Source organism: Nycticebus coucang, chromosome 13 (genome assembly GCF_027406575.1).
Source record: "Nycticebus coucang isolate mNycCou1 chromosome 13, mNycCou1.pri, whole genome shotgun sequence".
In the NCBI taxonomy this organism is placed as follows: Eukaryota; Metazoa; Chordata; class Mammalia; order Primates; family Lorisidae; genus Nycticebus; species Nycticebus coucang.
The window spans coordinates 86,030,365-86,046,626 of record NC_069792.1 but is presented as its reverse complement, the minus strand read 5'-3'; the positions used below and the strand labels follow the sequence as shown (position 1 = coordinate 86,046,626).

Sequence of the window (16,262 nt, the reverse complement as noted above, 5' to 3'; positions counted from 1 at the left end):
CCTGTCTCCTCAGAAAGCCGATTCACAATCCAGTAGGAAAGAATATATTTCCTGGTGGAAAACTATGGTTCATAATTAAAAATATTACCTGGCATAGGAAAAATCTAGAATGCTAAGGGAATTTGGGAAAGTTCCAATCGCTTGTTCTGAATTATCTAAGTTCCTCACTGAGACAGTACTCATTGGTATTTCAGCCACAATCACCATACATTTCCCATAATTTTGATGAATGGGGGTTTTTTGGAGGGTATAGGGAGGTTTTATTTCTTTTCTTTTTTTTTCCTTTCCTTTGGATCACTAAACAAACAGAATAAGTAACACGGCAGCACTTGGCTCTGCTCGCTGTGCTCTTGTCACGGGCCTGACGCTCCCGCATCGCTGTCAGGTGTTGAACACTTCCTAAGCCGAGTTTCTCATTGCTGGAAACCTTTGTAGGAGGATTAAAAAGTCACCTGAGGTTGGACAGGCCTGAGTCTCAACTCCGTAAGAGGCCAAGAGGGACTACAGGCAGTCTGTGATTGCTGGTGACTCGGTAGTAGCCACGTGACTGTGTCTGAGGCAGGGATCTTTGAACAAAGTCCCCAAGGACAAATTTGTCTTTCTGTCTTGAATTAAGCAACTTGTAGTCACCAAACCGGTGTTAATGCTGGGGCACGATGATAAAAAATGTTTGTGGTGACAACAGCTACTGGCCATGTGTAGCTCTTGAGCACGTGAGATGTGGGCTGTGGTCCTGAGGAACTGAATTTTTAATTTTATTTCATTTTAATTCAAGTTTAACTAGGCCCATGTTGCTAGTGGGAAGTACAACTCTAGAAAAATTTTGCAGAAAGAATGATAAGCCAGATATCTCTAAATGAGCAAATGAATAGGCAGAATAAGTTCATCATCTACCCCAGGCTCTTCAGCTCCTCGGGGAGTTTATTAAAGCGCGCCCTAAGAGAGCCCCAAAATAGAAAACGTCAGCCACAAAGATTCCATACACAGTAAGGGAGAACAAGTTATACGGGGCTGACTTTCTTTTTTTTTTTTTAAATCTTTTTTGTTGTTGTTGTTGTTGCAGTTTGGCCAGGGCTGGGTTTGAACTTGCCACCTTCGGTATATGGGGCCGGCGCCCTACTCACTGAGCCACAGGCACTGCCCCACAGCTGACTTTCTTTGTTTCTGTTTCTAGATTTATATTTTGAAGAGAATCCTTGACATAGAGCATCCTAGACATAGGGAATTAAGCGAGGAATTACAAGGCCAGATACAAGTTCTGGGGGATATTTCTGAATGGTCTGGGAACTGTTTTCTTGGCCTTGCCCTATTCTAAGCCTTAAATAATACTTTTCTATACATTAAAAGATTTCTTACTTATAGACGGCAGGTGACCACTTCCTATCACCTAACAGCTATATGGGTGTCTCCAAATACTATTTATGCTCATCACCACTTTGAATTAGCATAGTTGATCCATCATGGTAGCATAAGTGTATCGTGAATTTGTTCTTTTAGTACTTTGATAATTATATTTCTTTACATTGGCTTCCGCTGTCACCAGTGTCTGTGTTTTGTTTTAAACATTTGAAAGCACTATTCTGAGATGGTGTCCTAGGCTTTGCCAGATTCCCAAAGGAACTCAAGGCACATAAAAAGGATAATCCCTGGAGTAAGGGATTATCATTGTTAGAGAGGCCTTCTTGGCACATTTTATGTAGATTCTTTCGTAATCCAGATAACTACATGATCTGTAATTGTGGAGGCCTAGACAGACGTGTATTCACCAAATTTGAGAGTATTGGCACGAAACGGCATCCCTGGGAAAGTTCAGGTTAATATAAATAAGGAAGCAAGGTCTAAACTTGGCTATTCCAAAAACATTTCACAAAAAGATACCATCGATGATTGAACAGAACATGAATGGATTGTTTTGTAAAGCTTGGTCTTTGGGGGTATTTTGAGGTTGGCGCACAGGCGTCTATTCAGACATTCTTTGCAGATCTCTGTTGCTCCATTGGGTATGGTGCTCATCTGAGCGTGGAGCCAGTTCAGGAAGTCCTGACATTTTCTGTGGAGGGTGGTGATCCTTCCAGTGATAAATCACCGTCTCTGTGTCTGCCTCCTTCCTATCGCTCTGAAATGCATGTATGTGTCTGTACTGTCTACTCTTTCTCTTGCTGTTCACAGGTTGGGCAGATGCAGATTCTGAGACAACAGATTGCCAATGAATTAAATTATTCTTGTCGGTTTGACTCTAAACATCTGGCAGCTGCTCTGGAGAACCTCAATAAGTAAGTGCAGGGGTTTGAAAAAACCATCTTGGGCTTGGATGATTCTCCATGCAAGCACCCCAGTTTCTTCCTCTAAGTTCTTTTTGGGTAAGAGGCCTCTGAATTTACAGGCTTCCTTCACATGGATAATCAAATCTGTCTTCAGAAGCCTCTTTCCTCAGTATTGTTCCTTACTCATTGTGTGTGTGTGTGTGTCTCTCTCTCTCTCCCACTCTGTCTCTGACTCACGGATAGATTCATTTATTCAGCCAACATGCATCGATCACATAATCTATACCAGACATTTCCTAAATCCATACCTGGCTTTCTACAGGAATGATCACTCATCGTCAGGGGGGCAGTGGAAAGTGTGCTCATGACCAGGAGTGGTTACTGGTACATGTGCTGGAAGGCACTTCCGTCCTCCACTCACCAGCAGCCTGCTGTCATTTTGAGTCGTCTGCTTAAAGATAAAAAAAATCCATGCGTCTCAGTCTCCAAGTCAGTGCTTTTGAGAAAGTAGCTATTAAAAACAGTTCAGGCAAATCATAAAACTGGATCACAAATGAATTTAATTTATGTTGACTCCAAAAGATAAGGTAATTTTAGGTGAAAATTTCCACTTATACCCAATCACAGGCATGGAAACTGAAAATTAGAAGATCACATGTGAAAACTGAGGCCCAGAAAGATTACATGATTGGGCTGTGATAACTGTCGCATAAATTCAATTAATCACTAATGTTTACCACTGTCTTTTTCCCTTCTTTTAGAGCTCTCCTAGCAGATATTGAAGCCCACTACCAGGACCCTTCACTTCCTTACCCCAAAGAAGATAACACCCTTTTATATGAGATCACAGCCTATCTGGAGGCAGCTGGCATTCACAACCCACTCAATAAGGTTAATGATTAAAACTTATAATGGTGCAGAGGAGGGCAGTGTGGTGCAAAAGGTGATTTGGCTCAGGTGACAGATCAGTGTGTGAAAATACCAGGACGATTTTAGATTCAGACCCCAGAGCCTCCATTCTTTCAAGTTCCCAGCCCTACTGAGTGATCATCACACCTTTCCTACCTGGCCCTGAGAATCAGGTGTTCATGTTGGTGAAAGCTCATGTGAAGTGAAAAGTCTGTGTCAGTGTGAGAGATTAGTTGGGGATTGGTATTTGAACTGCAGCTAAATGACAGCATTGCTCTGTCTTGCCCTAATAAAATGCTTCCCCTCGTGACTGACGGTAACCACAGTGATAACCAGGGGCTCCAGATTCTTCTGTGCAGCTCTGAACTCCAAAAACCTCTGAGAACAGAAAATACTTTTATAAGTTGATGCCAGATCTCCTTTGTGGGCAAAACCTGTCCTAAACTGACATAGGCTATTTATGCGGGTTACTTACCCTCCTTAGGGCCAGTGTTCATATGTTTTGATGCAGAAATACTCACAGCTTTGATTATAGGCCGTTACCCCTTGCCCCTGTATTGCCTTTCTAAAATCTGTAAAATCGGAGCTTCTGAAATCTGTATTATCCCTTGGGCTTTAAATAAAATAGTACGGACTGGACCAGCAGCTAACATATTTTGAGTATTTACCACATGCCAAGCACTGTTGGTAACCCCCATCATGGATCATCTTACTTAATCTCCAACAGCCCTGTGACATACACCATCATTAGCTAAGGAACCTGAGGCTCAGGGAGGTTAACAATTTCTCCAAGACTCCATGCTCGTAAGTGGCAGAGCAAGGCAGTCTGACTGGCCCTGTGCTCCTGAGTAGCCTGGTGCTCTTTCCTGTGAATCAGGACGGCATAGAGGCTGGAGCTGGCCGTGGACACCCTGACTGAACTTCTGCCACGTTAACTGGGAAAGATACTGCTCTGTGGCATTGCCCAGGGACAGCAAATGACAAAGGAGAACTTGGCTTTCTACTCAAGTGCTACCACACACCGCCACGAGGTCGTTCCTGTCTCTCCCCTTTCCCCATCTCTCTCCCACCTTCATCCTCGTGTTGTCCTTCCTCCAGCTTTCCCTCCAGTTCCGCTTTGACTGCTCTTTATTTTGCCCTCCCCTCCCCTCCTTTCTCATCACTCTTTTCTGCCCTCCCTTTATTAAAGACATTAACAGCAATCGGGGAAAGCCACTGCTAATCTCTAAGCACAATTGTTCTCTTTCCAGAAGGGTGAATTGGGACGTAGGTATTCATGTTTGGGCAGGGTCAGGGGTGTTAAGTAAAACTCTGAAGACAGCAAGTTAGTGGAACCATCTGAGTTCAAGGTAGTCTGAAGAGCAAATTTAAATAAAACCGAAGCTTATCACTTGAAGATGTGTTCCGTGGTATTGTACATTGTGAAGAAACAGTAAACTACTCTTAACTTTCTCTTTTCAGATATACATAACTACAAAGCGCTTACCCTATTTCCCAATTGTCAACTTTCTCTTCTTGATTGCCCAGTTGCCAAAACTTCAGTACAACAAAAATCTAGGTACCGTATAACATTCATTTTTTTGCAATAAGTCACAGTAACTAATGTCTAAAACAGCTCTTCATTCAGAATGCTGTGTCAAACATGAGACCTTTTCTTGGTGTCATGCGTGTTCATGAAGTCTGTGTTTTTGTGTCCCTGAAATATGATGCCCCTTCATGAAATGTAGACAGTGGATTTAAAATCAGCCAAGGATGGTCCACCCGTCTGAGGGTTAATTATCCAACTTGTAGAATGTGTGGGACCTTTGCTTCTCTCCTTGAATGTTTACTCAGCTAATTATGGTGTAAAAGAAGCTGCTTCTGGTTAATCTGTTCTTTCAACGAGTTTCATGTGCCTTTTATGTATCTAGAACTGTGATATGAAAATAACGAAATAGTTAAGACTAATACATGAATATCTAGTGCTTTTGATGTATGATTATGTGTCAGAATGTTTGGTACAAACAGTAGACACCAAAGTTTTTAATGTATTCTGTCCTGCAATATAACTCTAATTTTTTTGTCACTGATCAGTTTGTTTTGAACATTTTTATAATTTCCTAATAGATTCCCAGGTACTTCCTACTTCCTCCGTCTGCAAACTTTGTATCCAACTAAATAGAATTTTTAAAAATCCACTGTAGAATTTAATTGACCTTAAAAGTGTTAGAAGGCCATTTCTACAGCTATTATTTTTTCTTAACCAGAGATTCCAAAACTTACTTCTTCCTTAAAGTATTTCCGTTCCTATTTCATCAACTTCTTTAGGGTAAAAATATATAATGTCTTGAATGTTTTGTTGTCTCATTCTAGACACTGCTCCCATGGCAGTATCTCTTAGTGCCGCAGAAAGCAGAGCAGGGGATTGCTGATAAGTACTTGGCGTAGGAAAGGGAACAGTGCCTGTTTGCCTTCGGGCTTCAGCACTGACCTCCTGTGTGACTATGGCCAACTTACAGTCCCTCTGACAAAGTGAGTGCTCAAAAAGTGCTAAATATATTGGTCAAAATCAACTTAAAGGGCCATCCTGCAATTAATGGAAAGATTCATGTCAAGCTTTAGAGATTCCTTTCTTTCTCCGTTGACCCTATATTGTCAATTAACAAGAATATATGATTCTTTATAATGATGAATTGTCAATACATAAAGAATCTTATTTTCATCAAAGAATATTTGTCCACTATTCTTGTTCTAAGGTAATAGTTCTTTCATTGTACTTATGGTTAGGGTCGGGCACCTGGATTATACAACTGTTTTTGGAAAGTGAAGAGCTATTCCATGGAATCCCCAGATCTTTAAACAAAACCTAATCTTTAAGGATCCTAGAAATGTACTAGTATCTATACCTGATTGCAGTTCCTTTCTTAAATGAGACTGATGTGTTAATACAACCAAATTGAAGGACTGAGGAAGAAACATTAACGTGTTTTTGTATCCTAAAAATGTTCATGTAACCTCATGAGCATTGTTGTCAGCGCTGATTTAAGAAATGCATGCCTGGCTTAGTCTGTCCTTTATGGAAGAAGCTCTGTGGTGCTCTCTTTGTAGAGGAAGTTTCGTTGTTAATGCCACTTTTGCTCTCCACCTGACAAGGATTACTTCTCCACTTTGAGAAGGATTAGACTAGGTTAGCCTATGGGGATTAGATTATTTCTCCATGATCTGAGTATTATAAGTGTCTTACATGGTACACATTCAGTAAGTCAGAATTGCTAAGGTCTAGGATGGGTAATTCAGGGTAACTTGTGTAGGTATCTTTGGTTTAAGGAAGTGATTTCCCAGTACTCACAAGAAGCCAGAAATGAGATCTGAGGGTCTGTCTTGGTAAGGAACTGCCCAGCCTTTCTCCAAAGTGATGGTCGTAATTAATCACCAGCAATAACAACGAACGTGTGTACATTCCACAGCCTCACCAAAATGTGCTGACGTCAGTCTTTTTAAATTTTAGCCATTCTGATGGGTGTGTAGGGAATCTCCTTGTACTTTGAGTTTGCCTTTCCCTGACGATTATTAGTACTGAGCATTTTCTCTTGTACTTATTGGCCATTCCGTATATCCTGTCCTATGAAGTGTCTATTCAAGTCTTTTACCCACTTTGTAAATTTTGTTGTTTGCTTTTCTAAAAATTACAGTTATTTACATACTACGGATACAAGTCCTCTGTTAAATTCATTAATTGTGAATATATTCCCACAAACTGTAGCTTATCTATTCATTTCCTTACTGGTGAATTAAATGAGCAGAAGTTTTTGGCATTGATTACGTCCAACTTACCTATTTTTTTCCTTCATAATTACTCCTATGTCCTAAGAAATTTTTGCCTACACTAATGTTACAAAAATCTTCTCCTTCATCTTTTTCTAGAAGCGTTATAGTGTTCACTTTGAAATCTGTGGCCCATCTCAATTAATTTTTTGTGTGTGGTGTGAGTAGGGGTCAAGGTTTATTTTTCCCCTGTAAGACTGTCTGGTTTCAGTGCCATTTGTTGAAAAGATGTCTCTGTCTCCATTACATTGTTTGGCATATTTGTGGATATTCAATTGATCACATATGATGAGGACTGTTCTATTGATCTACCTGTCTCTCTTTATACCAACAGTGTCCTGATTATTCTAACTATATAGAGAGCTTTGAAATCAGGCAGCTTTAGTCTCTCAACACTGTTCTTTTTCAACATTGTACCTCTGAATACCCTAAGCTCTGTCTCGTCTTTCTCATGCAGCCATTCAAGTGAAGTTCTCTAGATTTTGGCAGAAATCGTCTTTTTTTTTTTCCTTCTTTTTTTGAGACAGAGTCTCACTATGTCACCCTCAGTAGAGTGCTGTGGCATCATAGCTCACAGCAACCTCAAACTCTTGGGCTTAAGCAATTCTCTTGCCTTAGCCTACCAAGTAGCTGAGACTACGGGTGCCTGCCACAACGCCTGGCATTTGTTGTTGTTGTTGTTATTGTTGTTTCAGCAGGCCAGGGCCTGGTTCGAACCCACCAGCCCTGGTGTATGTGGCAGGCACCTAGGCATTGGCAGAAATCTTTAGTGGAAAAAGTTGTCTTTGGCACTCAATGACTACATAAATTTTCTTCTTCCAAGGAAACTCTGCAGATTCTTTTTGTGTATAATGCTCAACATTGTGTGTAAAGCTACTTTAAAAATCTTTTATCCAGCATTTTAATTGTTTTCACTTAAGAGAGTGTGTTCAGGGTATGTGTTATGTCATGCTGCCATTAACAGACGTCAGTTATAGGTGACTTTTATTTTCTCAGCTACATTTATCTGTATCTTTAAAATTTGCTGCAATCGCACACGTTGATTGAATAATCCAAAAGAAACAGTAATGATAATTATAAAAATTAGTAACCAGTGTATCATTGTGACTCCTACTAGAATGTTCCATCAATCCCCTGGCTAATTCAAAATATCATCCAGACTTGTCATCTCTTCCAAATAATCATCGGCCAATAAGAATGGGGGCCCCCAAACATCTTGTCATTCACAGAGTTAATATGTATTTAGTGAATCCTGACAAAGTCAGTACTTCGCCTGATATTATGATTTGTTCCCTCCCAGGAATGGTCTGCCGAAAGCCTGCTGACCCTGTGGATTGGCCACCACTTGTCCTGGGACTACTCACTCTGCTGAAGCAGTTTCACTCCCGGTACACCGAGCAGTTCCTGGCGCTGATCGGCCAGTTCATCCGCTCCACAGTGGAGCAGTGTACAAGGTACAGAAGCACAACCCGGGATAAGTGGAACTGAATGTCACGGACACGTCTTAAACCTTGCAGGCCACTTTCCTTTAACTGTCTGAATTGAGGTGGGAAATGGCAGCTTACCCTCCTCTGTAAAGCAAGTGAGGGTGCATCTCCTTGCTTGGTGCCCATCCTTAGCTACCCTGCCGGGGCACCTCCTTTAGTTATACTCACAGTAATTTTACAAGAATGAATCAGAACCATGATGTATAACCATATGGGGAAGAAAGTGCAGTCCTGTTCCTCTGCATCCGGGATCCAGCTCTCAGGGCTCTGTGAGCCCCCTGTTCTGCTGGGACACTGCCAAGAGATGGCTCCACAAACCAGTGGGAGTCAGAGAATGTGTCAGTATCAAAACCCGGGTAAGGTCTGAGTGTACTGAAACAAATTGCACAGAAACTATTTGATACAAAGCTTGTGAACCTTTAATTCCTGTCAGTTCTTCCCTCCTACCCCTCTATGTAGTTTTTCTGGCATAGAGGGAAAAAAGTCATTTGCACAGAATGCTGGGTCCTCAGCCTCCCTCTCTACTCCCTAAAGGGTCAGCCTTACTAAATAAATTTCTCTGTCATGTTATATGTGCACTTTCAAAATTTGGAAAATGACCACTTGGTCATTTTTTGCCAGTGTAACTTAAAAGACTAATTAATGAGAGCGATCTTCCAAGGCCTCACAAAACACTACTGACTCATAAACTGGACATGACTTTAAAGGCCATTTAATTGGCCTCCCACCCTGTGCATGAATGTGCTGAGAAGACATGCCTGGCAGGCGTCACCAGCTCTGGTGGAGCACCCCCACCAGGAAGCGCTTACTACCACCTTGGCAATCCAGGACACCTGGGGGAGCATTTTTCTCATTCCTGACTGCCATGATAAGGAACTCATGTTTCTGAAAATTATATTTACTGAATTTTTTTCTACACTTTGAAATGACAACCGTAAATGCAATCTCCTTCCTTTGTGGCAGGCGTCCTCAAACTTTTTAAACAGGGGGCCAGTTCACTGTCCCTCAGACCATGGGAGGGCCGGACTATAGTTTAAAAAAAAAAACTATGAACAAATTCCTATGCACACTGCACATATCTTATTTTGCAGTAAAACACAAAACGGGAACAAATACAATTCACACGGCTTCATGTGGCCCGCGGGCCGCAGTGTGAGGACGCCTGCTTTATGGCGTCACTGCCAATTTTTTCTGTCAGCTGTTGCTGTAGGGTCTTCTTAGGCTTTAGATCAGCCCCTTGCACCTGTTCCTCGTGTGCTGCATGTAGTTTGGAGGCCGCTCACCATAGGAGGGGTCCTCTTCTGGGTGTTCCAGTCTGTTATTGGCTGTCTTCAACTCTGGCTTCCCAAACTTGGAACAAGATTGCAAACATAGCGCTCCCTTTGGAGCAGAGGGGTTATAAAGCTCCTTCATTCTGGGCCCTCTGGGGACATCCTTTGCATACAGTGGCTCCTACTGACTTGGCATTTCTTTTGTTTTTCCATGAGCTGCAGTCAGGCCCATTTCCTCCCCTCTTAGTTAATGAGTTGAACAACAAACATGGATGTTTTTCTAGGACAGGTGGTCAGACTTGCTTCAAAAAGCAGGGCTGTTTTGTTTGTTTCTTTGCTTTTACTTTTTAAAAAAAAAAAATTATATGACAACTTATAAAAGGCAGATTTTTTAACAACAGAAAAATAAAAGAGCTCTATAGGATAGAGAAGTCTCAAAAATGAAGTTGTAATAATCACAAAATGGAAGTCAGTAAAGTAAAGCAACGGACAGCTAAAACCAGCGCGTCTGGCCCAGGACCACGGACAGGAGGCGAAGGATTGCAGTTCACATGCATGAGGGTGATTGGAAAGTAACCTCCACACACCTGGCTGTCCCATCTAGAGCTCCCTGGCTGTCAAGCGTGGACAGGTCTGTCTTGCCCTCCTTCACTGATGACTGACTATAAAGGCTTAAGGGTGGCTCTGGTCCAGCATGTCATCAGCAACCCTGAGAATGACCATGAGGACATAGGAGTCCAGCTGTAGCTCATTGCTACTTAGTCGGTCAATCAAACTAGCCTAGGGACTTGAACTGCGTGGGGACGCCTTCCTTTCCCTCCCCCCAGGCAAATACCGCCCTGGTCACACTTGGCAAGTTTGAGAGCAGTGACAACTTCCCCTCATATAATCACTCTTAAACCTTCTCAAAGGCAACAATTCTTCAGAAAAACAGATCAATAATACCTTAAAATTCTTTGTTAATTAGAAAGTGCCAGTTGGTGCATGAATTGGAAATAGTTTTTAACATGTAAAATCTCCCTTTGTTGTAAACAAGAAGGAGTGTGAGTTCTCTACAGAGACCTTCATACACTTTGCTGTATTCCCAGCTCCAAGACAGTGTTTGGTGACACAGTTTTGTTTTGTTTTGAGATAAGAGTCTCATTTGTCATCCTCAGTAGAGGGCTACGGCATCACAGCTCACAGTAACCTCAAACTCATGGGCTCAAGAGATTCTTTTGTCTCGGCCTCCTGAGTAGCTGAGACTACAGGCACCCACCACAATGCCCAGCTATTTTTTTAGAGATGGGGTCTCGCTCTTGCTCAGGCTGGTCTAGAACCTGTGAGCTCAGGCAATCCACCCGCCTCAGCCTCCCAGAATGCTCGAATTACAAACATGAGCCACCGCACCGAGCCCAGTGATACAGTTGTTGAATGAACGAATACAGTTAAGATCTCATCACATAGAGGAATTGTTAGATGCTGTGTTTGACACCTTCAAATACATAATACTCAGGCACAATCCCAGATGCTAGAGATACAGAGAAGAAGACATGGCCCATGGCCTTCTAGTTTTATACACTAGAAGGGAAGCTGGCACACAACTGAAAATTAATTTTCAGAATGATACTGAGTCTAATGAGCACAAGAAAAGGGCATCTAGGGCGGCACCTGTGGCTCAGTCTGTAGGGCGCCGGCCCCATATACCGAGGGTGGCGGGTTCAAACCCAGCCCCAGCTGAACTGCAACCAAAAAATAGCTGGGCGTTGTGGCGGGCACCTGTAGTCCCAGCTGCTCGGGAGGCTGAGGCAAGAGAATCGCTTAAGCCCAGGAGTTGGAGGTTACTGTGAGCTGTGTGAGGCCACAGCACTCTACTGAGGGCCATAAAGTGGCCTACAAAAAAAAAAAAAAGAAGGAAAAGGGCATCTGCCCAGCAGAACAAGGGAGAGCTTCACAGAGGAGCAAGTGCCCAAGTTGGGACTTGAAAAATGTCCAGTTTATTTGTGTGCACAGCAAGTGTAGCTGCAAGGACTGGAGCGGTGGGAAATGTGGAACCTGCCAGGCGTTAACCATGAAGTGCTGACAGGGAGCAGGGAGATGAGTCGGACACACAGCAGGGAGCACACGGTGAAGGCCCCTGGACTCCACAGAGGAGTTTAGATTCTATCCTGTGGGGTAGGTTCCTGAAGGTATGAGAGCACGGTGGTGACAAGATAGGAATGGAGAGGCCTTCTGTGATTTGTACTTCTTTGAGTGCATTTGGTAAGCCGTCACATATTAAGTCTTCCTGTGTTTTGACCGAGGGCCTATTATGTCCAAAGCAGTTAATTGATCCAGACTGTTCTCTGTTACAGCCAGAAGATCCCTGAAATGCCTGCAGATGTTGTGGGTGCCCTTTTGTTCCTGGAGGACTATGTTCGGTACACAAAGCTACCCAGGAGGGTAAGTGATAGATAGCAAAGAACAGTGTCAATGAGCTGTTTGTAAAGACAGTGATAATAGTGGCCCTGGACTCACTGAGTGACCTAGTAGGTTGTTCACAGTGGATGCCTCTGAGCTGCTTGCCCCTGCTCTGCCCCACAGCTCTGGAATGTTCTTCTCCACCATGTGGAGTATTGCACAGGAGGGCAGAGGTTAACACAATATCCCTCTTCTCTCTCCACCGTGCCCTTCTGGTGGCAACTCATTTGGCTCAAGAGGAGTTAAGTGACATGGGCAGGCCAGCAGAGAATTCCTGATGTGTCCAGCGTAAAATCATGTGCCCCTCATTCTTTCTCTGCCCATTGACCTGGTTCCCACAGCAAGTTTGATCAAGTTCATACCACGCCTAAACTTACCTACAATCACTGTTACCAAAAATGACATACTACCTTTTACCTTCTAAGAAATTCTTTCCTTTTCCTTTCTTACTAACAAGAAAGGAATTCCACTTTAAGTTTTAACTCAACATGGAGAGCTTGATGCTAAAATGTAATCTTCCAAAAGATGCCGGAAATTACTTACAATTTTAAATAATTAGGAATTAAAGATATATTTTTCTAAACAAAAGCCGCAGGTGGCCAGGTGCCTTTAATCATGCTTGTAATCCTAGTGCTCTGGGAAGCACAAGCGGGAGGATTGCTTCAGATCAGAGGAGGTCAGTACCAGCCCAAGCAAGAGCGAGACTCCATCTCTACTAAAAATAGAAAAACTAGCTGGGCATGGTGGCAGGTACCTGTCCTCCCAGCTACTCCAGAGGCTAAGGCAAGAGAATTGCTTGAGAATTGTTTGAGATTTCTGTGAGCTAGGCTAATGCCGTGGTACTTTAGCCTGAGGAATATAGAGTGAGTCTCTGTCTCAAAAAAAAAAAAAAAAAATAAGAAGAAAAGAAAAACTATACTCTGTATTATTTGAGAAATAATTTTCTTAAATACCCAGTAAAGTCATGAGAAAACAAGCTGTCTACAGAATAAATGTACAAAATAGACTAATCATGCAAAAATATAACATGAAAAAGGACTTATTCACAGTAATAAGGAAATAATATAGCTGGGAATAACCTCTACAAGAAATATGAAAGAACAGTCTATAAACTATAAAATTTTGAAATGTAAAATCTGAAAGTCCATGTTTCTGAATGAGAGAACTTGACTATTACAGAGATAACAGTTCTTTCTAGCATATAGGTTTCCTGGAGTTACAATTCAAGTAACTTTTTAACTTCAAAAACATATTTTTAAACATTTCGTGGGACTTAGATATGGACTTCTTTTAAAAAAAAGAAGATATTAAAAACATGTTATCATTAAAATAGTATAAAACTATAAAAAGCAACATAGTGTGGTACTGGTATGCAATTCAATAGAAGGACCAATGGACTCAAAATATGTAGCCTAGAAATAAATCCTATGCATACAATTGTATATAAGGAGAAGCAACATCTCAAAAGAAAAAAATATTAATCAATAGATAAGCTAGTTCATTTTGCGACTGAAAAGCAGCAAGTCATTCCATTTACATCTTCTATGTTAAAATTAATTACAGGCTTAGCATGAAATACAAAACAAATAAATTGGAAATTTTAGACAAATAATGTTATCAGCTCTTAGAACTTCCTCTACAGAGGAAACTAAAAGATTAAGAGTTGATCACTTATAAATGCTGCATGTACATAAGTAATTTTCTGTCAAACATCTTTCAATTTAAAAAAAGACAAATTGACAAATAGTAACAAAGGACTAGTTTCCTTGATTTATAGTGTGTTCTTCAAATCTTCAAGTTCAGTAAGAAAAAAATGAACCATGCAGTAGGAAAAAAAAAAAAAACGGGCAAAGGATATAACAGGCAATTCTCAGGAAAAGTAATAAGGATGACCACCATTGGATTTAAGGGACAAAAATCCAAACAGTAAAATTACTGTTTCATAATGTAAGATTTATTGGGGGTAAAGGACATTAGAATATGATCCCAACTTTGACACTGTGTGTGTGAACTGTAAGAATTCAATACAAGAGTTATCAGGTTTTCTCTAAGGGATGAAGATAATTTATCATATTCTTCTGTGTTGCTAAATTTCCTCTAAAGGTGAAAAGGTGACACCTTTATAATCAGAAAAAAATAATTAAACTCTGATTCTAAAAAATACTCATCTCCAGCATTTGAAGATCACCTAGTTCTGTATTTCACCATTTGGCCCCCTCAGAGCTTCACTTAAGAACAGTTAAAGGACGTAGGGCTTTGAAGGCCTTCTTCCTCCTCCCCCATCTCCCCTCAGTTCCTCATTGTCCCCTCCACCCACCTCCTGTGACTTGCCAGGCACTTTGTTCTTTCTCAGCTGGTCATCAGTTAATAAAGCATGTTAGGTGACCTGGTGTACCTCCTAGTACTTCCCAGAGGCCTGAACATGCCACTAATCAAAGTCAAGGAGCTTACATCTGGAGGCAGAGGGGGTTGTGCGGCATCCTCTCAAATGTTAGCGTGCGTAGAAATGAGACATTAGTACAGAGAACGAGAAACGGCAAGTGGCTATTTTGAGGAGTGGTCCACCCGTGTGAGTCTTGCTCCAAAAGGTATCTTCATTTCTCTAATTTTCATATGGAAAACTCTGAATTTGTTCAATTGTAACACTATGAATAATTCTTTATTTTTCAGGTTGCTGAAGCACATGTGCCTAATTTCATTTTTGATGAATTCAGAACAGTCCTATAACTTGTTTCTCCTACTTCTTCAATGAAAGGATTGTCCTGAAATCCTATCACTAAAAGGAATTTGGAAATGAGATGAAACTTAACTGCTCATATAACTGTATTTTTTTTGCCTTTACTGTGGAAAACATCAGACATTCTGAGTAAGATGGTGTCTCACAGCACTAGTTAATGTTATGTAAATCATGGTATTATATGCAATTTATATCCTGTAGAAGGAGGACACATTTTTATACTGCCTCTTATAAATGTTGAATGTAACTGTAGAAAATCCATTTAGTTTTGTGTTCTAAAGAACTATTTGTTCAACCCCAGATTTTCAGTAAAATAGTACTGCTAGTACCCAAAGTCATCCCTGTGCTTGTGATTCAAAAACCGTATGTTCACCCAGTAAATAAACCCTGTTTAGAAGATCAGAGGTGACTCTGGTAGGCACAGTGGTCCACCCTGGCCAAGGCTGACAGGCATGCGTGGCATACAGGTGTAGTGGCCACACAGCCTGTATGCCATGTGCCATCAAGTTTCTTGGTGTCTGAAGTCCATCAGCATCTTCCAATCTCAGGTACCTCAGGGGCTCCCAGCATCCCTTCTGTAGGACTGCCTACCTTCAGCTGCTCCTCTCAGCATCAGCCGTCCTGAGCAACCTGTCAGCCCTGCTCTAGTCCCTATAAGCAGTCATTATTCACACTCTTCCCTCTGCGCAACAGCTTAGTCATATGCTCTTAACTATCTCAAAATCCCAAATCACTTCTACATGAAAATTACCCTGAAAAGGAAGCTTTCATCCTACTGTGGCAACTTGGACCTCAACAACTTGGATAACAGCAAGAAAGATGTTTCCGCACTGAACCTAACTGTGTCCTCCTCGGGGGTAGAGAAGAACAAGCAAAACAAACCAACCCCAGAACCAGTGAAGTAAATGCCTGGCAGTCATTTACCAAGATGAGGGCAAGAAACACTGATTTATAGACAGGGGGCAAAGTTTGAGTCCTGCTTTGGCCACTAGTTAAACTTTATCCCAAGCTAACCTGTTGGCATTATCCGTAAAATTAGGGCTAAATGATTTCTTAGTTCCTCTGTCTTCTCATTTTATTTCTTAGTTCCGTTTTCTCATTTTATGGTATCATTTCTTTTGTCTGAAGGCCTCAAATTCTAAGATACTAAAGGAAAAAAGTAAGACTTTACAGGCTTTGATTATTTCATTATCATGGTAGAAAGGATTTTAAAAAGAATCTCAGTGGAGAGTCAGGAAAGTGTCACATTCTGGTTATGGAGATAGCATTGAGGCCCAGGACAGAATTTGAAGTGAACTAACTGTTGCTTGGCATGTAAGGAACTTGAAGGCTATGTGGTAACATCTGTAGC

General features: G+C 41.5%; 1 protein-coding gene across 3 annotated transcripts in view; it reads left to right on the top strand.

Annotated features, from left to right (window-relative positions):
- The window catches only part of WASHC5 (WASH complex subunit 5), a 65,728-nt gene extending 50,489 nt beyond the window's left edge, over window positions 1-15,239 (top strand). For all 3 annotated transcript variants that reach the window (XM_053559625.1, XM_053559624.1, XM_053559626.1), the window contains 6 exons: window positions 2,170-2,273; window positions 3,026-3,155; window positions 4,635-4,731; window positions 8,278-8,431; window positions 12,069-12,156; window positions 14,845-15,239. In XM_053559625.1, coding sequence (XP_053415600.1) covers window positions 2,170-2,273; window positions 3,026-3,155; window positions 4,635-4,731; window positions 8,278-8,431; window positions 12,069-12,156; window positions 14,845-14,901 — 630 coding nt within the window. In that variant the 3' untranslated portion in view covers window positions 14,902-15,239. The remainder of the gene's footprint in view (window positions 1-2,169; window positions 2,274-3,025; window positions 3,156-4,634; window positions 4,732-8,277; window positions 8,432-12,068; window positions 12,157-14,844) is intronic.
- The last annotated feature ends 1,023 nt before the right edge of the window (window positions 15,240-16,262 follow it).